This window comes from Eschrichtius robustus, chromosome 17, assembly GCF_028021215.1.
Source record: "Eschrichtius robustus isolate mEscRob2 chromosome 17, mEscRob2.pri, whole genome shotgun sequence".
NCBI lineage: Eukaryota > Metazoa > Chordata > Mammalia > Artiodactyla > Eschrichtiidae > Eschrichtius > Eschrichtius robustus.
In genome coordinates, this window is record NC_090840.1 from 31,773,138 (window position 1) to 31,800,986 (window position 27,849).

Here is a 27,849-nt window from a genome sequence, read left to right on the forward strand (position 1 = left end):
GTCATCTGCAGACAGTGACGGCTTTACTTCTTTTTTGATTTGGATTCCTTTCATTTCTTTTTCTTCTCTGATTGCTGTGGCTAAAACTTCCAAAAGTATGTTGAATAATAGTGGTGAGAGTGGACAGCCTTGTCTTGTTCCTGATCTTAGGGGATATGGTTTCAATTTTTCACCATTGAGAACAATGTTGGTTGTGGGTTTGTCATATATGACCTTTATTATGCTGAGGTAAGTTCCCTCTATGTCTACTTTCTGGAGAGTTTTTATTATAAATGAGTGTTGAATTTTGTTGAAAGCTCTTTCTGCATCTGTTGAGATGATCATATGTTTTTTCTCCTTCAGTTTGTTAATATGGTTTATCACATTGATTGATTTGCGTATATTGAAGAATCCTTGTGTTCCTAGGATAAACCCCACTTGATCATGGTGTATAATCCTTTTAATGTGCTGTTGGATTCTGTTTGCTAGTATTTTGTTGAGGATTTTTGCATCTATGTTCATCAGTGATATTGGCCTGTAGTTTTGTTTTTGTTTGTGACATCTTTATCTGGTTTTGGTATCAGGTTGATGGTGGCCTCTTAGAATGAGTTTGGGAGTGTTCCTCCCTCTGCTATATTTTGGAGGAGTTTGAGAAGGATAGGTGTTAGCTCTTCTCTAAATGCTTGACAGAACTTGCCTGTGAAGCCATTGGGTCCTGGGCTTTTGTTTGTTGGAAGATTTTTAATCACAGTTTCAATTTCATTTCTTGTGGTTGGTCTGTTTATATTTTCTATTTCTTCCTGGTTCAGTCTCGGAAGGTTGTGCTTTTCTAAGAATTTGTCCATTTCTTCTAGGTTGTCCATTTTATGGGCATATAGTTGCTTGTAGTAATCTCTCATGATCCGTTGTATTTCTGCAGTGTCAGTTGTTACTTCTTTTTTATTTCTAATTCTATTGATTTGAGTCTTCTCCCTTTTTTTCTTGATGAGTCTAACTAATGGTTTATCAATTTTGTGTATTTTCTCAAAGAACCAGGTTTTAGTTTTATTGATCTTTGCTATTGTTTCCTTCATTTCTTTTTCATTTATTTCTGGTTTGATATTTATGATTTCTTTCCTTCTGCTAACTTTGGGTCTTTTTTTTTTGTTGTTCTTCTTTCTCTAATTGCTTTAGGTGTAAAGTTAGGTTTTTTATTTGAGATGTTTCTTGTTTCTTGAGGTAGGATTGTATTGCTATAAACTTCCCTCTTAGAACTGTTTTTGCTGCATCCCATAGGTTTTGGGTCATTGTGCTTTCATTGTCATTTGTTTCTAGGTATTTTTTTTTATTTCCTCTTTGACTTCTTCAGTGATCTCTTGGTTATTTAATAGTGTATTGTTTAGCCTCCATGTGTTTGTATTTTTTACAGATTTTATGATGTCTGTTTGAGTAATTTTGTCTGTGTTTAATCTTCTTGGGTTTTTAACAGTTCTTTAATCTGTGTTGTGATTTTTATATTTGTCTTGGAAATTTTCCTCCCATTTTCTCTTTAAATATTGGTTTTACTCTTTTTCTCTATTTTCTCCTTTTCCATTATCTGAATTTCCATGTTATATATTTTTCATTGTGTCCTATTTGCATATCTCAGCTCTTTTCTCTCTTTTTTAGATTCTTTGATTTCTGTATACCTCAGCCTGGATATTTTTGTTGATATATCTTTACATTTGTTAAGCGTCTCTTCTACTGTGCCACTCTTCTATTAAATATACGTAAGTTACTCATTCCACTTATTTATTTTTTTTAGTTCAAATGTTTCTATTTGATGCTTTGTAATAGATTTAATTTAACTGTTGAAACCTCCTCATCTTCTAATCTATTTCTTGGACATAATCACCATAGTTATTTTAAAGTCTATGAATGATAATTCCAATATCTGCATCATATGTGTGTGTGGAGTGGGTGGGTATGTGTGAGTGTATGTTCAAGTTTTTCTCTACATCCAGTTCTTTGGGTTGCCTAGTAATTTTTTACTGAATGCCAGGCATTGTGTATAAAATAATCAGAGTTCCTAGAGGACAATATTTTCATCCAGATAATATTCAGTTCTGAAATTTGGACAGATCACCCCAATCTTGTCAGAGACTGAATGGAATCTGGTTTACGTTCCTTTTAAGATCCTGCTCCTAAGGCATAACTCTCTAGATGTCCCAATTGGAACATGTGGTGTTTACCAGAGTCTACCACCATTGACCAGTCTTATATTCTAATTTTTGTGTCCTTACTGCCATAAGCCAACTAAAAACTGTGTTCTGTGCTTCAGTGCCTTTTTTCTTGTCTCTTAGAATTTTATCCTGTTCATTTTATAAATTTGTCAAAAGCCTGAAGGGTACAAGAAAGTATTGGGGTTTACTTCTTGCTGTTTCCCTGTTCTCAGAAATCTTGGCCTCTCAATCATGGCTTCCTTCATATCCTCAAACTCCAATTTTTGGTTTCTATCTATATATAAGATTCATAAAAGTTCTCATGGTTTCTCTGCAGGCTAACATCAATTCTCTATCTAAAGTTTCAGAATTTTCAAAATGTCCAATTTTTACCTAGTATATAGGCTCCCCTTTCTCTTTTTGGTTCTTTTTTCACCAGGATCTTTTCTTCTCAAGTCCTAGATCTCCTGACAGCTCTCTGATATCTTTAAACACACACACACACACACACACACACACATTATTTTATCTATCCTTTAACTCAGTGAGAACATTTGTCTACCAGGAGATTGACTATTATAGCCAAGGCATTTATATTTTCAACCACTCTTTTGATTTTGCCAGTGAGAAATAAAGACATTTTAAAATACTTCTGATAATTTAAATTCTAAGCATACTTTTTTGGACATAATTCTTTTCCTAAATTAACTCTAGGCTATTCTGACTCCAAATAATAAGTTCTTCACTTATAGCTGATTGTTCAGATTCTAACTTTTTGTACATCTCACGAGTTATTTTTCTCTGGATAAATTCCTATACATTCTCATAGTAAACACATCTTCCAATTTTATGGCTAGTCATATCTCTGTGAGTTCTTTTATAGCTTTTCAGACTTATCTCAGTATTTTTCTTCTTGATTGGGTTTAGGGCCCTTAAAATGTCACATGCTTCTCAATGCATCTTCTTCTTCAAATAATTTATGAAATAATGGGTCATAGAATTTATTCTAGGGTACCCCATTATTAAACATTCCCTTGTCATATGTGTAGCTATTTTTATATATTCTCCATATTTCCTATAGGTCATTCTATTTAAGCTCACAGTATTTCACACTTGTGTATTACCCAAAGACTCTAGTAAAAATATTTAGAAACAAAACTTTCATCTTTGTATATTTAGTCATCTTTTCTATTCTTTGTCCACATACTTATTTAATTTCCTTCTAAAACACATGAGAAAAGCAGGGAATATGGCCAGTTCTCTACCCTCTTCTTTAATTGTTGATGTAAGCAGAAGAATCAAAGTTAATAGCATTCCATTGTTTTATATACTCATCAATTAATGACTGAAAGTAAGGTTAAGACTATTAGACAACTGCCCATATTTCAATTAGTAATCTGTATATGTATACTCCCTTATGTTTCATGTATTTATTATCTACAAAATATTGTTATATTTCTTTGCCTTGAATTTTCTAGGTAATTTTTAAAATATCCTTCTTTTCCTTTGTACATAGCTGTTTCAGTTATTTTATGCCACTTCATAGATCTCCCCCAAAAGCAATGTGTTTAAACAACACTAATCCTTTATCATCTCTCATGGATTTTGTGGGCCAGAAATTTGTAAGAAACTTAGCTCCAAGTTGTGTCAATGTCTCTCATGAGGCTGCAATTAGATACTGGCTGGATCTGCATTCTTCTGAAAGGTTGACTGGACCTGGAGGGTCCACTTCTGAAGTGGCACACTCTCATAACTTGCAAATTGGTGTTGGTTATTGGTGGAGGTCCTTCTCCACCTGGGTCTCTCCGCATGGCCTGGGTTTCTGTTAAACATGGTGATTGGGCTCTAAAGGCAAATATCTTGAGAAGGAATGAGGGAAGAAAGAGAGAGAGAGAAAGAGATATCTCACTAGCTCCAAGCAGAATCTATATGCTTTTTAGCACATAGTCTCAGAACACATAATCACATAGCATTACTTTCACCACATTCTATTCATTAGAAGTGATTCACTTAGGGGCCCATATTCATTGGGAGAGAAATGAAACTCCATGTTTCAAAGGGACAAGTGTCAAAGAATTTAAAAGCACCACAACAGCAAAATGTGCTTTAGTTAAACTCAAATTGTAATTTATTCAATTATGGAAACTTGGAAGATAAAATTAATCTGGTTTCCACTGTTGCTATGAATTCTATGGAATTAATTTTTGTAAGATACTGAATGTATAATTCTTTATAATATTTTTTATTTATTTTTCAAAAGTCTTAATAAGACTTACTGTGTGAATTTCATAACATTTTGATTAGAAAGCACTGCTGCCTATGAACTCAGAAAACCAATTATTTCACATCAAAAAATTAAAAAAAGAAAATGGATAAAATACTGTCTGTTAAACCACATTCTATATTTGAAGAAATTAAGAAATATATTTTGCATATTATTATAGGGGGAAATTTTAAACAATGAAAAGACAAAGAATATATCATTTGAAAAATCATCAAAGTTGAAATATCATTGAGATCAAATAGTAACACTGGCCTTTCCCAACTTTTCAATAAAATGTTTGGATGGAACTGAAAAAATGTAATACAATACTGGGAAAATGACTTATGCCTGTCAATCTGGTACCCAAATAAAGGAAGGATATTCCCCATAGGCAAGCCAAATAGAGGGAGCCCCCTAATTCTTCCTCATGAAATAAGGGAGTTTTGCTCTCTCCCACTTCCTGAAAATGACGAAGTGGGAGAAAATCAGGTAAACTGCCAATATCCTTTCTATTTAAAGGTCTTTTACAAATTAATGAAATAATTCAGTAGAATGGTCCAATCAGAACAAAGGTGAGAAATAGCTAATGAACATTCACAAAACACATACAGTTGAATAATATGTACAAAAATATGTGCCATCTAGTATTAACAAAAATTATAAATGCATGAAATTACATTTTTACCTATTCAAATTGGTCAAGGTGAGAAATTAGGTGTTACTAGAGTTAAACTCAGGTGGGTAGCTTTGGGTGGTTTAAATTGCATGTTGTTCAGCTATCCTATATGGGTAGATGACCTGCATCCCCACTCACAAACTATGACCTTGGACTCAGTGCTTAACACTTTGCACTTTACTTTCCTCATCTGTAATTTTTGGATAATAACAGACTATACATAATAGAGTTGCAGTGAAATGAAAATTAAATGAAAATTCATCTATGGCATCTAACAGTGCTTAAAGTCCAGTATATAGTATTATTTTATTTTTATTATCTTTATCATTATATCATATTTATTGTTATGCTCATGGTCAATAAATTGTATACTCTTATATACTGCTGGTAGTAGTGTTAAATGGTTCTTCATTTTTGAAAAATAACATAATAACAGATATAAACCTCCAGGGTCCTGAATAGAAATGGACAGAACAGTCAACTTGAGAGAAGGGTATGATGATAATGATCTCCTTCCTGCTGTCATTGCCCCCAACCCCACCACCTTGAACTGAAGAGATAACGTTTGGGAAAGAATATGGTCAGGGTTGAAAATAAATCAGGGTGAGTCAGGTTAGTTTGACTTAAATAATATGAGTTGATAATAAACCCAGGTAATGGGAACTATTTCCCAATGCTTCTTCAATGATTCTTTTACTTTCTCCTGGTGACTTGCACCAGCTGACCTCAGGATAAAGTATGAAGTGTTCTACTTGAAGTTATCTTATTACCTGATTAAAATGATTATTTTAAATATGTTGAGAAGATAAAAAATATGATCTATTGTGTCTGGAAATGCATGTTGTAAGATATCTCTGGTTTAGTTTCATTTATTATGTAAGAATTCATTATGTTCTTAAGATACTAAAGTAAATGTGCTGTATATATTTGTGGACCACAAATTTACAAATAAAAGAGTTAATGATTAAGACAAAGTTTGGTAGTCTGATTAGATAAAGGCTGGGTCTTGAGTGCTGAGTAGAATTTTATGATGGAAGGGGTGATGGGCATAAAACACATCCATTTTTTTCCCAAAGGCAGGAATTCATGAGGAAACAATGAGTAAAAGTCAAAAATGAGGCAGAAAAGATCTGTGAATATAATTACATAAACTGATTTCAATTTAAGATGCATGGTTATCTGTTAAGGCCAGGGAATTAAGTTGAAAGTTTAGATAAATTTAAAAGTTTAAATTGCAACTAATTTATTTTTTCTGGATCTCCTTGCTGAGAAATAAACTGCAAAACAGAAATGAACATTACCCCAGCATGTTTCTATTAGGTAAAAAACATTAATACCACTCATCCAGCTAAAATTTTTGTAGATTCACTCCCACAAAAAGGACTCTAAATGAAAAGTTTCATTAGGTAAAAAACTTTTATTTTAAGCCAGGGATTTTTGTCACTGGTTTAATACATAAACATAAAAATGTGTTTAATATACCATAAAATATATATTTTGTTGTTAGTAAAATGTTCTAAATCATAGGTGTGTTCATTTTATTCTCTTGTTAAATCTAGTTTGGTGGATTCCAATGGGCCATAATAGAAATCGACTTCATCAACCTGTCACTAAATAATTTCAACAAATTAAATAAAACTGAACTTCATAGTTTTAGCTTATTACTAATGGTCACATTTAATTATCCCATTTTCTAGACCAGGGGTTTCAACTGAGGAATATTTTGCACTCCCCTTCCCCTAGTGGACAGTTGGGAAAGACTGGAGACAGTTTTGGCTGGAAGACAATTTTGGTTATTTACAATTGAGGTTGCTACTAGCATCTATGGATAGAGGCCAGGAATAATGCAATTAATATATAGGAAACTCCTCCCTGCTCCCCAAAATAATGGGTCCCAAAATTTCAATAGTGCTGAGGTTGAGAAATCCTGTTCTAAACCAACATGTCCTAATTATTTTACACTCTATGATTTTTTCCACATAGTTTCTTTGTCTTAATATTTTCTTCTTTCCATTTCTCTGTCAAAATTATAATTTTCCCTTAATTCTCAATTCAAACACATTTTTTTGCAGGAAAAGTTCTATTCAATGTTACTGGTATATTTGATTAGGATCAATAGTATTTTGGGGTTCTGTACTCTTAGCAAGACCCTTTCTAATAATATAATTCTGATTATGCAATATTTGATACAAGTAAAACAATATCCTTAACATATATGTAAATTATGAAGCATAGCATAATAATATAAACCTGAAAATCCATCATCCCAACTTAAAAATAAATTATTGCCAACTCCTTTACATCTACTTATATCTAGTCCATATTTCATTCCTCTGCTTCCCTTAGAATTAATCGCTATTCTTAAAATTGTGATATCTTTCCCTTGCTTTGAAAAGCAATATATATGCCTGTGTCTGGTTTTGCTTCTTTATTTTTTTAAACAACTTTATTGCAGTATAATTGTGTTACAATATTGTGTTAATTTCAGCTATATAACAAAGTGAATAAGCTACATGTATACATATATCCCGATATCCCCTCCCTCTTGTGTCTCCCTCCCACCACCCTATCCCACACCTCTGGGTGGTCACAAAGCACCGAGCTGATCTCCCTGTGCAATGCAGCTGCTTCCCATTAGCTATCTATTTTACATTTGGTAGGGTATATCTGTCAGTGCTACTCATTAACTTCGTCCCAGCTTAACCTTCCCCCTCCCCATATCCTCAAGTCCATTCTCTACCTCTGTGCCTTTATTCCTGTCCTACCCCTAGATTCGTCAGAAACCTTTTTTTTTTTTTTTACATTCCATTTATATGTGTTAGCATATGGTATTTGTTTTTCTCTTTCTGACTTACTTCACTCTGTATGACAGACTCTAGGTCAATCCACCTCACTACAAATAACTAAATCCGTTTCTTTTCATGGCTGAGTAATATTCCATTGTATATATGTGCCACATCTTCTTTATCCATTCATCTGTCAATGGACACTTAGGTTGCTTCCATATCCTGGTTATTGTAAATAGATCTGTGATGAAGATTGTGGTACATGATTCTTTTGAATTATGGTTTTCTCAGGGTGTATGCCCAGTAGTGGGATTTCTGGGTCATATGGTGGTTCTATTTTTAGTTTTTTAAGAAACCTCCATACTGTTCTCCATAGTGGTTGTATGAATTTACATTCCACCAACAGTGTCAGAGGGTTCCCTTTTCTCCACAGCCTCTCCAGCATTTATTGTTTGTAGATATCTTGAAGATGGCCATTCTAACCGGTGTGAGTTGAAACCTCATTGTAGTTTTGATTTGCATTTTTCTAATGATTAGTGATGTTGAGCATCCTTTCATGTGTTTGTTGGCAATCTGTATATCTTCTTCAGAGAAATGTCTATTTAGGTCTTCTGCCCATTTTTGGGTTGGGTTGTTTGTTTTTTTGATATTGAGCTGCATGAGCTGCTTGTAAATTTTGGAGATTAATCCTTTGTCAGTTGCTTCATTTGCAAATATTTTCTCCCATTCTGAGGGTTGTCTTTTCATCTTGTTTATGGTTTTCTTTGCTGTGCAAAAACGTTTAAGTTCCATTAGGTCCCATTTTTTTTTCCATTTCTCTAGGAGGTGGGTCAAAAAGAATCTTGCTGCAATTTATGTCATAGAGTATTCTGCCTATCTTTTCCTCTAAGAGTTTGATAGTGTCTGGCCTGACATTTAGGTATTTAATCCATTTTGAGTTTATTTTTGTATACGGTGTTAGGGAGTGTACTAATTTCATTCTTTTACATGTAGCTGTCCAGTTTTCCCAGTGCCACTTATTGAAGAGGCTGTCTTTTCTCCATTATATATCCTTGCCTCCTTTATCAAAGATAAGGTGACCATATGCGCATGGGTTTATCTCTGGGTTTTCTATCCTGTTCCATTGATCTATATTTCTGTTTTAGTGCCAGTACCATTCTGTGTTGATTACTGTAGCTTTGTAATATAGTCTGAAGCCAGGAATCCTGATTCCTCCAGCTCCGTTTTTCTTTCTCAAGATTGCTTTGGCTATTCAGGGTCTTTTGTGTTTCCACACAAATTGTGAAATGTTTTGTTCTAGTTCTGTGAGAAATGTCATTGGAAATTTGATACAGATTGCATTGAATCTGTAGATTGCTTTTAGTAGTATGGTTATTTTCACAATGTTGATTCTTCCAATCCAAGAACATGGTATATCTCTCCATCTGTTTGTATCATCTTTAATTTCTTTCATCAGTGTCTTATAGTTTTCTGCATACAGGTCTTTTGTCTCCTTAGGTAGGTTTATTCCTAGGTATTTTATCCTTTTTGTTGCAATGGTAGGTGGGAGTGTTTCCTTAATCTCTCTATCAAGTTTTTCATCATTAGTGTATGGGAATGCAAGAGATTTCTGTGCATTAATTTTGTATCTTGCTACTTAACAAAATTCATTGATTAGCTCTAGGAATTTTCTGGTAGCATCTTTAGGACTCTCTATGTATAGTATCATGTCATCTGCAAACAGTGACAGTTTTACTTCTTCTTTTCTGACTTAGATTCCTTTTATTTATTTTTCTTCTCTGATTACTGTGGCTAAAACTTCCAAATCTATGTTGAATAATAATGGTGAGCATGGGCACCCTTGTCTTTTTCCTGATCTTAGAGGAAATTATGTCAGTTTTGCGCCACTGTGAACAATGTTGGCTGGGGGTGTCATATATGGCCTTTATTTTGTTGAGGTAGGTTCCCTCTATGTCTACTCTCTGGGGAGTTTATCATAAATGGTTGTTGAATTTTGTCAAAAGCTTTTTCAGCATCTATTGAGATTATCATATGGTTTTTATTCCTTAATGTGTTAATGTGGTGTATCACATTGATTGATTTGCGTATATTGAAGAATCCTTGCATTCCTGGGATAAACCCCACTTGATCATGGTATAAGATCCTTTTTATGTGCTGTTGAATTCTGTTTGCTAGTATTTTTTTGAGGATTGCAGCATCTATGTTCATCAGTGATATTGGCTTGTAGTTTTCTTTTTTTGTGTGACATCTTTGTCTAGTTTTGGTATCAGGGTGATGGTGGCCTCTTAGAATGAGTTTGGGCATGTTTCTCCCTCTGTTATATTTTGGAAGAGTTTGAGAAGGATGGGTGTTACCTGATCTCTAAAGGTCTGATAGAATTCACCTGTGAAGCCATCTGGTCCTGGGCTTTTGTTTGTTGGAAGATTTTTAATCACAGTTTCAATTTCAGTGCCTGTAATTGGTCTGTTTATATTTTCTATTTCTTCCTGGTTCAGTCTCAGATGGTTGTGCTTTGCTAAGAAATTGTCCATTTCTTCCAGGTTGTCCATTTTATTGGCATATAGTTGCTTAGTCTCAGTTGTTACTTCTCCTTTTCATTTCTAATTCTGTTGATTTGAGTCTTCTCCCTTTTTTTCTTGATGAGTCTGGCTAATGGTTTATCAATTTTGTTTATCTTCTCAAAGAACCAGGTTTTAGTTGTATTGATCTTTGCTATTGTTTTCTTCATTTCTTTTTCATTTATTTCTGATCTGATCTTTATGATTTCTTTCCTTCTGCTAACTTTGTTTTTTTTGTTGTTGTTGTTGTTCTTCTTTCTCTAATTGCTTTAAGTGTAATATTTGGTTCTTTGAAATTTTTCCTGTTTCTTTTTTTTTGTTTGTTTGCTAGCTTCCATGTGATTTTAATTAATTAATTAATTAATTTTTGCTGTTTTGGGTCTTCATTTCTGTGTGAGGGCTTTCTCTAGTTGTGGCAAGTGGGGGCCACTCTTCATCGCGGTGCATGGGCCTCTCACTATCGTGGCCTCTCTTGCTGTGGAGCGCAGGCTCCAGACGTGCAGGCTCAGTAGCTGTGGCTCACAGGCCCAGCCGCTCCACGGAATGTGGGATCTTCCCAGACCAGGGCTCGAACCCGTGTCCCCTGCATTGGCAGGCAGATTCTCAACCACTGCGCCACCAGGGAAGGCCCTCTTGTTTCTTAAGGTACAATTGTATTGCTATAAATTTCCCTCTAGAACTGCTTTTGCTGTGTCCCATAGGTTTTGGGTCATCGTGTTTTCATTGTCATTTGTTTCTAGGTATTTTTTGACTTCTTCTTTGATTTCTTCAGTGATCTCTTGGTTATTAAGTATTGTATTGTTTAGCTTCCATGTGTTTGTATATTTTACAGTTTTTTTCTTGTAATTGATACTTAGTCTTATAGCACTGTGGTTGGAAAAGATACTTGATACAATTTCAATTTTCTTCAGTTTACCAAGGCTTGATTCATGACCCAAGATATGATCTGTCCTGGGGAATGTGCCATGAGCACTTGAGAAGAAAATGTATTCTGTTTTTTTGGATGGAATGTCCTATAAATATCAATTAAGTCCATCTTGTTTAATATGTCATTTAAAGCTTAGGTATCCTTATTTATTTTCATTTTGGATGATATGTCCATTGGTGAAAGTGGGGTGTTGGAGTCCCTTACTATTATTGTGTTACTGTCAATTTCCCTCTTTATGGCTGTTAGCATTTGCCTTATGTATTGAAGTGCTACTATATTGGTTGCATAAATGCTTTTAATTGTTATATCTTCTTCTTGGATTGACCCCTTGATCATTATGTAGTGTCCATCTTTGTCTCTTGTAAGAGTCTTTATTTTAAAGTCTATTTTGTCTGATATGAGAATTGCCACTCCAGTTCTCTTTTCATTTCCACTTGCATGGGATATCTTTTTCCATCCCCTCACTTTCAATCTGTATGTGTCCCTAGGTCTGGAGTGGGTCTCTTGTAGACACCATATATATGGGTTTTGTTTTTGTATCCATTCAGTCAGTCTATGTCTTTTGGTTGGAGCATTTAACCCATTTATATTTAAGGTAATTATCATTATGTATGTTCCTATTATCATTTTCTTGTTTTGTTTTTGTTATTGTAAGTCTTTTCCTTTTCTTGTGTTTCCTGCCTAGAGAAGTTCCTTTAGTATTTGTTGTAAAGCTGGTTTGGTGGTGATGAATTCTCTTAACTTTTGCTTGTCTTTAAAGTTTTAATTTCTCCTTTGAATCTGAATGAAATCCTTGCTGAGTAGAATAATCTTGGTTGTAGGTTTTTCCTTTCATCACTTTAAATATGTCCTGCCACTCCCTTCTTGTTTGCAGAGTTTCTACTGAAAGATCAGCTGTTAACCTTATGTGGATTCCCTTGTATGTTATTTGTTGCTTTCCCTTGCTGTTTTTAATATTTTTTCTTTGTTTTTAATTTTTGATAGTTTGATTAATGTGTCTTAGCATGTTTCTCCTTGGATTTATCCTGTATGGGACTCTCTGCATTTCCTGGACTTGACTGACTATTTCTTTTCCCATGTTAGGGAAGTTTTCAACTATAATCTCTTTAAATATTTTCTCAGAGCTTTTCTTTTTGTCTTCTTCTTCTGGGACCCCCTATACTGAATACTGGTGCATCTAATGTTGTCCCAGAGGTCTCTGAGACTGTCCTCAATTCTTTTCATTCTTTTCTCTTTATTCTGCTCTGCAGTATTTATTTCCACTATATTATCTTCCAGGTCACTTATCTGTTCTTCTGCCTCAGTTATTCTGCTATTGATTCCTTCTAGAGAATTTTTAATTTCATTTATTGTGTTGTTTATCATTTTTTGTTTGCTCTTTAGTTCTTCTAGGTCCTTGTTAAATGTTTCTTTTATTTTCTCCATTCTATATCCAAGATTTTGGGTCAGCTTTACTATCATTACTGTGAATTTATTTTTGGGTAGACTGCCTATTTTCTCTTCATTTGTTTGGTCTGGTGGGTTTTTACCTTGCTCCTTCATCTGCTGCATATTTCTCTGTCTTCTCATTTTGTTTAACTTGCTGTGTTGGGGTCTCCTTTTTAACACTGTGTTGGGGTCTCCTTTCTGCAGGTTCGTAGTTCCTGTTTTGGTGTCTATGCATATTTTGGAAGTTATGCGCTGCTTAAGGTTTTTTTTTAAATTTATATTTATTATTTATTTATTTATTTATTTATTTATTTATTTATTTGTTTATTTTTTATTGTTTGTTGTTCACAGTTTATTATGCTTGTTTACCAGAATATAAGATTAATTCCTTAACCTTATTGTTAAACTATATAAGAATCTTAGAGTATTTCAATATTGATCTCTCCTTCCCTGGTTTTCATGTAGTTATTTTTCAGTAAGCTTCTCCTGTCTCTTTTTAGTTGTACAGATTACACATTACTATTATTTCATAAATGAAATATTTATTAATTTCTTTGATCAAAATTATTTCTTTTATCTAAGATTGTTATAGGGTTATTTTGTCAAGTGTTAGAAAGTCTTTTAGAGTTGTTAACTGAATTGCCATTTGTCTAATTTTTTATCCTTTTAAATTTTCTATTGCATCTTAACTTCTGAAAGATAGTTTTGTTGGATAATTCTAGACCGATAGTTATTTTTCCTGAGCATTTCAAAAGATTTCATTGTTACTGGAGATCCTTATTGTCTGGGGAATTTCCTGGCTAGTTATAGGTGAAGTGTGCTTTCCATCTATATGTTTTGAAAATCTTTTCTTTGTCTTTGGTAACTCGCATTTACTCTAAAGTGTGTGTGTTTGTGTGTGTGTGTGTGTGTGTGTGAATTTATGATGTTTTGAATAAATTGGGATTCCATCTGTGGATTTACACTTTTATTTCTAGGTAATTATCAATTAGTATACCTTCAGATAGTGCTTCTTTTCTTATCTTTTTTTTTTTTTTTTTTTGTAATTCTCTCTTTCTGGGATTCCAATTGTATTTATATTAGATCTTTTGTTCTATTTTCCTTATCTCTTAATCTTTCTTTCGTATGCTACATCCTTTTTACTCTCCATACTATGAGTTGTGGATTTATTTAGATCTATCTTATTATTCACTGTCTTCAGCTAATTTTAGTCTGCTGTTTAACCTACCCATTATTATTATATTTTATTCTTACTATTACATTTTTAGGTTTTATTTTTCAGCTCTTCTTCATCTTTTTAAATAATATCTTGTTTCTTGTTCATTTCTGTGATTCCGTCTCTCCTTTTTAGAGCTATCACACCCTGAAATTTTATGTATTTTAAATTTATAATTTCAGTAACTTAAATTCCTGGGGAATAATCTCTTTTTTAAAGCAGACTCTCATTCAATATGCTTGATTTCCTTTTATGTTTAGTAATCTTTACATTTACATTATATCTATCTATGAAAAAAATCTGAGAGCCTAAAGCCAGTATGTTTCTGCTAGAGAGTACATGTATTCACTTATACTGGGATCTGAGTGTGTATGTAGTGGTGGGTGATATTATGAAGCTTGGATCATATTGTCTATATCCAAGTGCTTGTATTGTAATACAGAATCTTCAGATTCACTTTGTCCCTGACCTAAACCTTGGTCTCTGCTTTTCACATGTGCAGGTTACTCAAAACTCTAGTTTCAGTTCATTGTTTTCCTGATATTTTGAAGATATTATTTGCTGAATGTGATGCCATCTACTCAGTTAAATGTATGCTTCCTTGATTAGTTATTTAGTAATAAGAAGGATCTTTGAAATATCTACTCCTCCAGAAGCATGTATTTCAAGAGTGTTCTTTTAAAACTACTATTATGATACTTCTCACAGTCAGTATTATAAGTAATTGTATTATGTCTCTATCCTAGATTGTAAAAAATCTTCTTTTAAAATGGTATGGATTATTAATATTTTTATTGGGATCTTATGTAATGCTTAGTCTTTCCCTTGGGTTCCTACTATACGAAGTAGAGGTTTCTACCATATTACTAATATTCTAATGATCAATGAAATATTTGTTGAAGGGAGAGTGTATGAAAATACAGTAATATTAGTAGACCTCTATGCTAATGTTATATTTTATATAAATGCTGAATATTTACTCCACAATTTCCTTCTACCTTTTTATTATTACCAAATCACAAGAAAGTATCACTCAGAACACATATGATTTCTAAAATAAAGATCATTTATATAGAAATATTTTAAAACCACAGATGAAGTTTAATATTAAAAAGAGCAAGGAAGCTTTAGAATATAGAAGAATATTATGTGTAATTTCTTCCATCATTTTTAGCAATTAGCATAGCAAAGGTTAAAAAACACACAAAATGATTAACCTTGTATTTTGGTCTCTGAGGAGAACCTGTATTTCTTTTTTCTGCCTTTTGGTTAATGGGATCTTGTTTTTACTTGTAGGATGTATTTATTTATGGATCTGATTTGGTAGTTTTGCAATGAATGCAATGACTCCTTTTGAATTGCATACTACTGTCATACTTTAAAAGACTTTTCTAATATGCATTTGCTTACTTATTTTGCTTTAATTTTTTACTCTTCCTTCTTTTGGAAGAATCTTACTTCTTACACTGGAGCTATCTATAGGTATTCTAATATCTATCCTTGAATTTCACATCATTTTATCTTATTACGTTTTCCTGAAAATGCTTACCAAGATTTTCTTCCACATGACAGATTCAGTTTTTAAAGCAATAATAGGTTTTATTTTCCTGTTCCATAGAGAGACTTTATGGGTATTTTGAGTTGTTTCCAATATTGACTTTCTGGTTCACTAGATAAAATATTTTCAGCAATCAGCTTTTCTCCTGAGTCTTCCAGTAGTTTTTTCAGTATCCTTTTAGTGGTATCATTTTTTGTTACTAACTAGGTAAACTTAAGCAAGTTACCAAACTTTCTGTGCCTCTATTTCCTTGCAAAGTGGAAATAATTACACTATCTTCCTTATAAATTTGTTGTGAGGAATAAATGAGTTAAATAGATAAGCTGAATTTTAAATAATTTCAATTAAATTTGGCTTCTATTAGTATTTATTTTTCACTGTTTTCTTCTTTATAAAACTTTGAATGAGACTGACAATAACCAGCAGAGAGAGTTTTTAAATTATTTCTTGATTTCCCTACCTTTCTTCATATTGGCCAAATAACCATTTCAATTGAAACCTGGAGAAAGGCTGATATTCTATAGTCTTAGGTCAATTTCCATTGTTCAGGGCAAATGCATTTAGCATAGCCTTGCCTAACAGAGATAGAACCTTCCCCTCTTGGTCTCTTGTAGACCAACTCTTTTGTTCTCTGATGCATCCAGTCAATGGCAAAGTATAATTTCCACTGTTAATTGCAACATGGGCGATTTCTGCTACTGCTTTGCTACCTAATCAACAGACTGTGGAGGAGGTAAGTCGTGGCAATATTTGATTAAAAACGAAGAAGTGAGTTATAAATTAAATGTGAGAACAATTAGTTGATAGTTTTGTTGTGTTTAAAATATAAGGAAATTACTAAAATGGTAGAATGCCAGGTTTTGTAATGGTATGGTTGTAACACTGCAAAAAACAATTGCACAAAACTAAGGTAGAAATTCATTAATGGTCTTGATAATTTAGTCAATAAAAAAACTATCAAATTATTAACTCCAACCAACTGCATTTTTTTCAAAAACTTAAGGACATTATTTTTCTATATTAATAAACTAACTAATGGTTAAATTTGAAAATTGCACTTCATTGTGCTTGGTTGTCTACCTAGATTTAAGGATAGATACTCTATAAGAAGATGGATTAGAAAGATAATTCCTACACATACTATATAAGGAGAGGAATGACAGAAGGTAAATAATGATCAATAGGTTAAAATCTGCATTAAGGCAAATTATGGTTAAGCAGCTTACCCACAGATGTAGAGTAGTATATCTAATATCAATCTAGCATTGTTTTTACCTCACAACTTATTGGTGTGGCAGACACTGACTAGTTGCTCATCAAACCTGGTCATATATCTGGAGAAAACCATAATTCAAAAAGATACATACATCCCAACATTCATTTAGGCACTATTTACAATAGCCAGGTCATGGAAGCAACCTAAATGTCCATCAACAGATGAATGGATAAAGAAGATGTGGTACATATATACAATGGAATATTACTCAGCCATAAAAAAGAACAAAATTGTGTCATGTGCAGAGACGTGGATGGACCTAGAGACTGTCATACAGAGTGAAGTCAGAAAGAGAAAAATAAATATCGTATATTAACATATATTTGTGGAATCTAGAAAAATAGTATAGATGAACTTATTTGCAAAGCAGAAATACAAACATAGACATAGAGAACAAATGTATGCATACCAAGGGGGAAGAGGGGGCGGGATGAACTGGGAGATTGGGATTGACATATATACACTACTATATATAAAACAGATGACTAATGAGAACCTACTGTATAGCACAGGGAACTCTACTCGGTGCTCTGTGGTGACCTAAAAGGGAAGAAAATCCAAAAAAGAGGGAATATATATATATATATATATATATATATATATATATATATATATGGCTGATTCACTTTGCTGTACAGCAGAAACTAACGCAACAGTGTAAAGCAACTAAACGCCCATAAAATTAAATAAATAAATACATAAAGCTTTTAAAAGATATGGTACATATATACAATGGAATATTAGCCAAAAAAAAACCCAAAAAGAACGAAATAATGCCATTTGCAGCAACATGGATGGACCTAGAGATTGTCATACTGAATGAAGTAAGTCAGACAAAGACAAATATCATATGATATTGCTTATATGTGGAATCTAAAAAAAGGGTACAAATGAACTTATCTATGAAACAAATAGAGTTACAGATGTAGAAAACAAACTTATGGTCACCAGGGGGTAAGTGGGGGGAGGGATAAATTGGGAGATTGGGACTGACGTATGCACACTACTATATATAAAATAAATAACTAATAAGGACTTACAGTATAGAACAGGGAACTCTACTTAATACTCTGTAATAGCCTATATGGGAAAAGAATCTAAAAAAGAGTGAATATATGTATACGTTTAACTGATTCACTTTGTTGCACACCTGAAACTAACACAACATTATAAATCAACTATACTGCAATAAAAATAAAAAAAAAGCCTTCTCTAGCTTTCTTTATGATTAGATGTGGCCATATGATTGAATTCTAGTTAGTGGAACTTGGGGAGGAATAATATTTACTCCTTGCAGGTCTGGCACATAAGCAAATGAGCAAAACTACCTTGGTTCGCTCAGCTGCTGTCTGAATGTTTATGCCTGAGGAAACTCTGAAAATCATGTCTTGATGATGGCTGAGCCTCCATTTTTCTGGGTCTCTGGCTGAGGGAATGGACAGTCCCTCTGCCCCACCACATGAGCAAGAAATAGAATTCTATTGTGTTAAGCCATTGAAATGTCTGGCTCTGTTTCTGCTCTATGTTACATGTATTTTAATGTTCATGATCCATCTATATACTTTAATAAAACTGATATAATGAAATAATATTTTGAGTGTGATGACATCAATTCATCTGCTATTCTCTAATTGGACACAAAGATCTAAAAATAAATAACCAAGTAGAGACCGCATAGTAATCATATGAAACAACATAATTGAGAGTTTTTGAAAAAGTAAAGACTATCAAATTTAGGTCACCAGCCTAGTGAAATGAAATAAACTCAGTGAAATGAAGTTTATTCCAGGAAGGAAGGAAGGAAGGAAGGTTTTTAAAAACAAACAAAAAACCTCTATCATAGTTTTCAAATCCAAATTACTTTAGAAAGTTTTGGTAAAGCATCATAAGGTAATAACTGTGTGGCAGACAGCTAATATTTTTACAATGTAAAATCTCAATAAATACTCTGGTTTTAAGGATGGGTTAAAGTCCTTGACTGTCCAGTCATATCAAGTTCTTCCCGTATTTTCAAAAAGTGCAAGACAGATTGATACAGACAATATTCCCACAGACTGCAGCACTTCTAGGACTCTTGGTAATATCTGTTTGGCAACTAACCCTTCCTGTTCTCAAAGATCAAAGTCCAAAACGTGCAGGCATCTGAAAAATATTATATAGCAGATACAGCTGCAAAATGAGCATAAAAATTGGGGAGGTGACAGACAGCTTGCTAAGGCCTAGGTTTGCCTCTTGGTAAACTTGTATTTGCACACCAATGACAAAATCTCTCTTACAGAAAGTTAACTCTCCCTGGTTTGCATAAATCATGTCCATTGACTCAAGCATTATATCATGAAGATATTTAATTTAAACTTGGTCTAGTCAAAGAATTTGTGGGCTTGGATGTAGAATTTGACCGTTTCACATTTAATGATTATATTAGTTTGTATTCTCCAGAGAAATACAATCAGTAGGATATATATGGCTATATTAGAGTAGATTTATTATAGGAATTGGCTCATGAGGTTATGGAGGCTAAGAAGTCCCGCTATCTGCTGTCAGTAAATTGAAGAACCAGGAAACCTGATGGTTTATTCAGTTTGAGTCCAAAGGCCCAAGAACCAGGAGTTCTGAAGTACAAAGTCAGGGAAAGATGCAGGTGTCATATCAAGAAGGGAGACAGAATTCACCCTTTCTCTTTTGTTCTATACTGGCCCTCAATGAATTGGATCATGCCTGCCCACATGGGTGAAGGAAGATCTACTTTACTCAGTCTACCAAATCAAATGCTAATCTCTCCCAGAAACACCCCACAGGCAAATCCAGAAATAATATTTTACCAGCTATCTGGGCATCCCTTAGACCAATCAACTTGACACATAAAATTAACTATCATAATGATGCGATAGATTTAAGGATTTTGATGTCTCATCATCATCGCTCTCTCCTTAGTTTTTGGATAGACTGCCACAACAGCTCTGAGCACCCCATGATCACCTTCTGACTTTAGGCAGTGACCTTTACAACAACAAACAGAGGCAAGGCAATGCAGTCTTTTTGTTAATATAATAGTTAATAGAACTACATAGTAAAATAAGATATGCATCTGGATATTTCTCTTGTCATAGTTTTATATATTATTTTAATAGATAACTTTTTGCTTGGCAATTATCAATTTGGAATCCTCTGACTGTGGTAGATTACTTGTCTAATTAGAAAGAATCTTTGTGGTAAGTTTGTGTTTACATTGACATTACCATTTAAACTTTATACAGTAGCCAAGGAAACAATATGATAATCATGCTCAAAATGAATCTTAACATTTTGCTAGATTTAAATTTTCTAACACACATTCGGGCAATGTATACTTTTCAAAAACCATATCACAGTAACATTTTCTGTTTAGAATTACTATGCAGACGTTTTGCTTATCCACTCCTTAAAGGAAAAAAAAAAAAACATCTTGGAGCAAAAATGGCATTCTATTTACTAAGGGTGTGTGTGTGTGTGTGTGTGTGTGTGTGTGTGTGTGGTGTACTTATTTATTTTCATGTAAGTATTGTGTAATCTTCTTAATGAGCATTAGCTTAAGCTTTCAAAAGGTATCATGACTATAAGCAAATTGATAGGAAAGTGGATAACAATGAATTAAGGATTACTGGCAGACTAAGACACTGTTTTATCTCTTTTGAGGTAGACAGAATTCAAATTGCCTTCATTAGGTGAGCAATATGATGTGGAAAATGAGCTGGGTACTTATCAAGAGGCTCTGTCATTTGCATTTTTGCTAAACTTTCAAGCTTCTCTGTTTTCTAGATGCTTAAGAGTTCTGAGTAGGACAGAAAGAAAAATTTTCAGGGAAGTAAGCCAAGGGGCATTGGAGGACTAGATTAAAGAAACAAAAAGGTTTATCAGTGAAGATGTCAGAATTGTGCCTGTATATTTGTGATACAAAAAGACAGTCTTACAGAAAGGATCTAGGATGTACAAATGCATTAATTCTCCACACATTCAACAGTACCACAACAAAGCTAGAGGCTTTTCCTTTGATAAACGATCAGTACTTCATATGACATTACCATAGCTGCCCTGTTGCTAGTTAAAAGTCTGAATTTCAATTAAGCAATAAATCTTTATGGTATTACATCTTGAACAGTTAACTTTTCCTTTAATCTCCTACAATTCTGAACACTGTTATTTTGCAGAATCATTTTCTTTAAGCTCATTCAAAAGGAAAAATATTCTTATTGGACCAGTAAAGAAATATTTTCATCCAAATGAAACACTAAATGTTAAATAATTTTTGTTTAGGTTTTTAATAAATGCATATGTAAAAATTATTATACTTCTACAGTATAAGTTAAAAGGCAATCAAATGTATTAATACATAATCTGAGTTAAAAGTCCATCGACTTGATTGTACACATTTAGCTCCTAGGTCCCATTTCTGAATTCTTTCCCACATATATATTCCTTGAAAGACTTCTTAAATCACAAAAAAACAAATAAACATTAATAATACCTATAATACTCAAATCAGTGGAAAAATTCTCATTTCCTATGTCACTTCAAATGTCCCTATAGATATTTTTAAAACTTATTTTTAAAAAGTATTGGTTAATGCCTAAAAAAGTACAGCTAATAGAGGATACATTTAAAGGATTTGTGCAGCTTTCTTGACCATTTTAATATTTTAAGAGAAAATATAGGCCATTTAATAGGCACCATCTCCTTCATATAGAATTTTAAAACAATTTTAAATTTATGAGGCCACAAAGCCAAATTAACACAACTTCAAAGCTACAAATTTAAAGTATCTTCAACAATTAGACCCATTATTGGAATAAAATACAATTTTCTCTGTTCAGAAGTTTAGAAGAAAATCTTTCCCTTGGAAGCAAATGCAGTTATGCCTATGTCAGCAAAATTCTACCATTATAAGTGCTACTTTTCTCAATTAGTTAAAATGCAAATATTTTTCCATTATTTAAAACAATTTTAACAATTGACTTGAAGAAGTCTGAAATACTTCATTTGAATTCCTGTATGATATTGATAAAAATAAACACATTTAATTTTAAATGAATTATGCATCAAACAAGTATGGGCCAACTATCATGTTGCAGATATTTTATCATTAGACACTCAGCTATACAGTAAGTTAAACATGCCTGGATAGAAAGCACTTCTCCTTACAATGTCCCCAGCCCTGCAATACAAGGTAAAGAATGAAATCAAGTACACAGTATGTTAGAAGGTTCTCGAGCTACTGAACATTTAGCCAAGAATGTACGTCTGTTTGACTCCAAAGTATCTGGCTTTCATTCCACTATAGTGAATCCTCCCAACATAGTTGCCATTAGTCTCCAAACCAGTTCTTAAAAATGAAATCATAATTTTATATTATAGCAAATACACCTATTAATAACAATACAAAAGATCATTTTGGTCAATACTAGATATTTTATTTCCTTTTGGAAAACATGAACAGTTATTTATTATATTTTCTTTCTTTGAAAATTAATGTTATTTCAAGTTTAACTCAACTAATTCATTCTATCCCCATAATGTGTTTGAACCCTACATGCTCTAAAAATGCAAGACTATTACACTAATCCAGCTAACTAAACCTTCTAAGGAACTAACAAAGCTTAATTTGACAGCTGGGCTTAACTCATCAAGGAGGAATTAAGAGTTTTATTAGCTGATTAGTTGTCATTAAACAATGCACACTTGCATTTTCAACATTCTACTGGGGTGAAAAAGTAAAATATTTAAGTATTGATTACAAGAATTATGGGAGATGGCGACTTAAGTATCTTATAACTCTAGAATCCTATAATTCTGTGAATATTTTTTAAACACAAAATTGTTCCCTAGGAAGAAACACATGCTTCTTATATCAAGTAATGATACTTTTAGCTGTTGAGTTTTTAATTTTTACATTATTTTTGCATATCAGAATAACTATAAGGATTAGAAAACTGATAGATATGTTGGAATAGATTTGCAAGAATCTGGTTTCTATAAAGATATCATACAAGAATGTCAGATTAGGAGACCAAGGAAATGATGAGACAAAAGAGAAGGAAAAAAATTTTACAGATTAGAAAGGTTATAATGGAAAAAAATAAACAGAAAAGATATGGTAGAAGCTATACCACCAATGTCAATCAGGGTTAAGTTTCAAGTGGAAACGCTGGAATTAAGTGTAAAAAAATAGCACAATTTACTTAATGCATGTCCCATGACTTGAATACTCTAGAAACTTTTAAATGACTCTTTATAGAAAACAAAATTCACTTTAAAGCATTTATAGAATACACTGTAAAGTTCTAATCTTTAATCAAAAGCCACATGAAAAACTATTATTGTCTAATGACTTGTACAAATTCTTGTTCTAAAATGTTATAAAAAGCCTCATGTATTTTTCGGTACTTTTAAAAACAAATTATTTGTTTAGTTTAAGTTTATAAATTAGTAAATCACTTGGGCATCCAAAAATAAAAATAGAAGTATTTACAATGAAAAAAACTATGCACTTACCATCATGATTAGGATTTCCTAGTGTCCATGGCTCATCTGAGTCAAAATGAGTATCTCCCCCAATTCCTGGTCCAGGGAAATAGGCATGTGCCAAAAACCCTCCCTCTCCATCAAAGGGAGAACTGTCTCCATGAAAGCCAGATGCAAAAATGATGGTTATATCCACATCACGTTTGCCATTTTCTAATTCACTGTAGGGAACTTCTTCAAACGTCAGAGGAGTTACATTCTGCCACACGTCAAAGGCACGACGAATAGCTTTACGGGTTTCAGGGTCTCCTACTTTTGGAGTTACGTTCTTTATACTGAAATTTAGAGAAAAGGATAATCAGTATGGCTTTATTATATATAATCTGACTTATTATAGATTGATTTATTACATATTTTCCTCTATTCAGTTGAGTAAAAAATTAGAAAAAAGTCTCATATTAAGTAGGGAAGAAATTAATTCCTTCTCTCTCTATAGCTAGATTTCCCTGTGCTGGGTCATTTAACTCTCAGCAATATAGTACTCATCTACCAAGGCTATAAATGAGAAGATCTCTGCAGAATGGTTAACACTGGGGTAATTAGATCAATCAGTCACTTTGTCTCCTGAACAACAATAGAAAGGCAGCTTTGCCAAATGATCAAACAGGTGCAGCAGTTTCAAGCTGAAATAAAAAATTCAATTTCTGTCTGGTAATAATTACTTTTAGGGGCACAGTATTTTGTGCACACATGCTACTTTCAAACAATGTCTTTATGCTCTTATCCATGAACAACAAGTCAGTGGACACAAAGTTATTTCTCAGTTTTTAAAGAAAAGGTCATTTAATTACAGTTCCTGATATTCGATTGCTTTCTTATATACTTATTATTTCTAGTCAAAATAAAACAATGAGGGTGAATAGCTTTTTAATACAAATATTTAACAGTTATATGAATTTAAAGAAGTAACTTGGACATTATTAGCTTATTCGTCTTGAGGTTAATAACAAATGGAAAAAGATATAAGTATTTTTCTCTAGCACTGATCAGATATTTCTCTTTTATCACTTATTTTTCTATTTTTTTTAAATAGAACATAAATGAAACAAATTTATGTATATGTAAGTATTTTATATTGTGGTAGTATAAGTTCATACCATCTTTGTGAAAAGTAATGAGTAAATTTCACAGGAGTTATAACTAAGTTTCAGACCACTTCAACCAATAATCTTACACCCGTGAACCCATGAATTTCACTAAGGGACTGTCTTAATGCATATTCAGGTGAATATTATTATTTTATTATTGTAATGCATTTTTATTATTGCAGTGCAATAATGAAAGAGAATTGGAGGCTAGATGATATACAAATCATGGTGTCTCTATTGCATGCCATAATATACACAGGATTTGAAATTTGAAAGAGCAAAATTTGATTTTGCTATTTTAAAGCTATTTAGCTGTATGTAAAAATATTTAAGATATAATTTCTGGTGGAAAAATAATATGCAGATTATATTTTTCACACAATTGTAACTATGTCAGGATAATTACAAACATTAGGCAGGAATCATACTGACATAATAATAATGGAATTAATTACTATGAGCCAGGCAAGCATTTCACAATATCTTATATACTCCCTGAGTAACCCAGTGAGATGGACATGTATACCTATCCTACAAAGCAAGAAGTTGAGATTTAGAGGAATTTAAAGAAAATTTAGAAGGGCAGAGCTAGTTTTTCATCCCAAACATTCTCACTCAAGAATCAGTTATATTAAATTCTAAGCTAGGCCACACATCTAAAACAAGGTTTTCACTATTTTCTAATACATATCATAGACCAGACTTATAATGACTATTTGATGATAAATATCATTTATTATACATAAAGAAAATAATGAAGTGAACCAAGTGAAATGGAGTTGGGGCAGGGAGTGTTCCAGGAAGAAGAAATGGCAAGTGAAAGGCCCTGAGGTGAAGACATGCTCGGCAAGTTCAAAGAATGGCAAGGTGGCTGGTATAGTTTGAACAGAGACAGAGGGCAAGTGCCAAGATATGAGGTCAGAAAGGCAACAGAGAATCATACAAGATAGGGGATTGTTGACCACTGTAAGGAGTTTGGCTTTTGCTCCAATTGAGAGGAAAAAACTGGAGTGTCATGAGCAGAAAAGTGACATTTGACTTATGCTTTAAAGAAATGATTGAGCTTTATGTGGAAAATATATTGAAGTGGAGCAGGAGTTGGAGTAGGGAGACCCACTGGGAACTCTTGCAGATTTTCAGGTGAGAAATGATACTGCTTTGGGCCAGGGGAGTACCAGTGGAGATATTGAGAAATAGTTGGATTTTGGATATATTTTAAAGGTACACCTGCCAAGATGTACTGATGGTTGGACACGAGCTCTGAGGGAAAAGGAAGTGTCAAGGAAGACACCATTATTATTATTTTTTTTTACCTGAGCCAAAGGATGGATAGAGTAAAAGAATTCATGCCTGCTCAGGGAGAAAGTTATGAAATCTCTTGTTGTTTTAGTGTTTAGTTTGTTTGTTTTAAATTTGTATCCCATTTAGTGTGATGCTTTAAACTATCTTTTGAAAAAGAGTAAACTATATTGGGGCATCAACAACTTTGTTTAGCTTGTTAGTCTCTAAATTACTGGTTTTGTTTTCTTTTGTAAAAAAAAATTTACTTTATTGAAGTATAGTGATTTACAATTTTGTGTTAGTTTCTGGTGTACAGCAAGGCAATTCAGTTATATATATATATATATATATATATATATATATATATATATATATATATATATATATATATAATAGTCTGTGTTTGTTAATCCCAAACTCCCAATCCATCCCTCCTCCACTCCCCTTCCCCTTGGCAACCATAGGTCTGTTTGCCAAGGAATTATTATTATTATTTTTTTTTATATGTATTTTTATTTTTTAATTTATTTTTATTGCAGTATAGTTGATTTACAATGTTGTGCTAGTTTCAGGTGTACAGCAACGTGAATCAGTTATACATATACATATATCCACTCTTTTTTAAGATTCTTTTCTCACATAGGCCATTACAGACTGTTCAGTTGAGTTCCCTGTGCTATACAGTAGGTTCTTATAAGTTATCTATTTTATATACAGTAGTGTGTATATGTTAATCCCGATCTCCCAGTTTATCCCTCCCCCCACTTATACTCTGGTAACCATAAGTTTGTTTTCTACATCTGCGACTCTACTTCTGTTTTGTAAATAAGTTCATTTGTACCCTTTTTTTTAGATTTCACATATAAGCAATATCATATATTTGTCTTTCTCTGTCTGACTTACTTCACTTAGTATGACAATCTCTAGGTCCATCCATGCTGTTGTAAATGGCATTATTTCATTCTTTTTTAAGGCTGAGTAATAATCCATTGTATCTATATGTACTACATATTCTTTATCCATTCCTCTGTTGATAGACATTTAGGTTGTTTCCATGTCCTGGCTATTGTAAATAGTGCTGCAAAGAACACTGGGTTGCATGTAACTTTTCAAATTATGTTTTTTCTGCAAATATGCCTAGGAGTGGGATTGCTGGATGATATGGTAGCTCTATTTTTAGTTTTTTAAGGAACTTCCATACTGTTCTCCATAGTGGCTGTACCGATTTACATTTCCACCAACAGTGTTAAGAGGGTTCCCTTTTCTCCAGCATTTATTGTTTGTAGATTTTTTGATGATGGCCAGTCTGACTGGTGTGAGGTGATGGCTCATTGTCGTTTTGATTTGCATTTCTCTAATAATTAATGATGCTGAGCATCTTTTCATGTGCTTTTTAGCCATCTATATGCCTTCTTTGGCAAAATGTCTATTTAGATCTTCCACCCATTTTTTGATTGGGTTGTTTGTTTTTTTGATATTGAGCTGCATGAGCTGTTTGTATATTTTGGAGATTAATCCCTTGTCAGTTGCTTCATTTGCAAATATTTTCAGGGTTGTCTTTTTGCTTTGTTTATGCTTTCCTTTTCTATATTACCTATTTGATGACCGATGAGGCATGCAGATTAATGTTGTAACTTTGAATTTTGTCTGAATTAATTTTCCTTGTAGTCTTTTATTTTCTTTCCACCTTATTGGATTGCAGAAGCCCATCATTAGTGGGCAAGTATTTTTATGACACAGTCTTTGAAAGAATATACTACATAATAGGTACTGCTCTAGGTGCTAGACATAAAACTGTAAATAAGACTCTGATCTTGTAGAACTTATGTATTTTAGTGGTAAAAGATAAACAATAAAAAATACAATTATAGATGGTTATAAATGAGGGGTGAGGAGGTGAGATAAGTAGATGATAAATGGGATTTCAATGACAAAAGGAGCCACACATGCCTAGCACTGAGTTTCCAGCCAGAAGGAATAGTGAGCAGCGCAAACAAACTTGGCCAGTTCAGAGAATGGGACTGTTTAGTGAACTGGTGCAAAATGAATGCTCAGAACAGTGGTATGAGATGAA

At 33.0% G+C, this 27,849-nt stretch overlaps 1 protein-coding gene across 1 annotated transcript in view; it reads right to left on the reverse strand.

The window, feature by feature from the left end:
• Positions 1–27,849, reverse strand: part of MMP16 (matrix metallopeptidase 16) — a 332,743-nt gene that overhangs the window by 126,276 nt on the left and 178,618 nt on the right. The window contains exon 4 of the mRNA XM_068525510.1: positions 23,377–23,681. Coding sequence (XP_068381611.1) covers positions 23,377–23,681 — 305 coding nt within the window. The remainder of the gene's footprint in view (positions 1–23,376; positions 23,682–27,849) is intronic.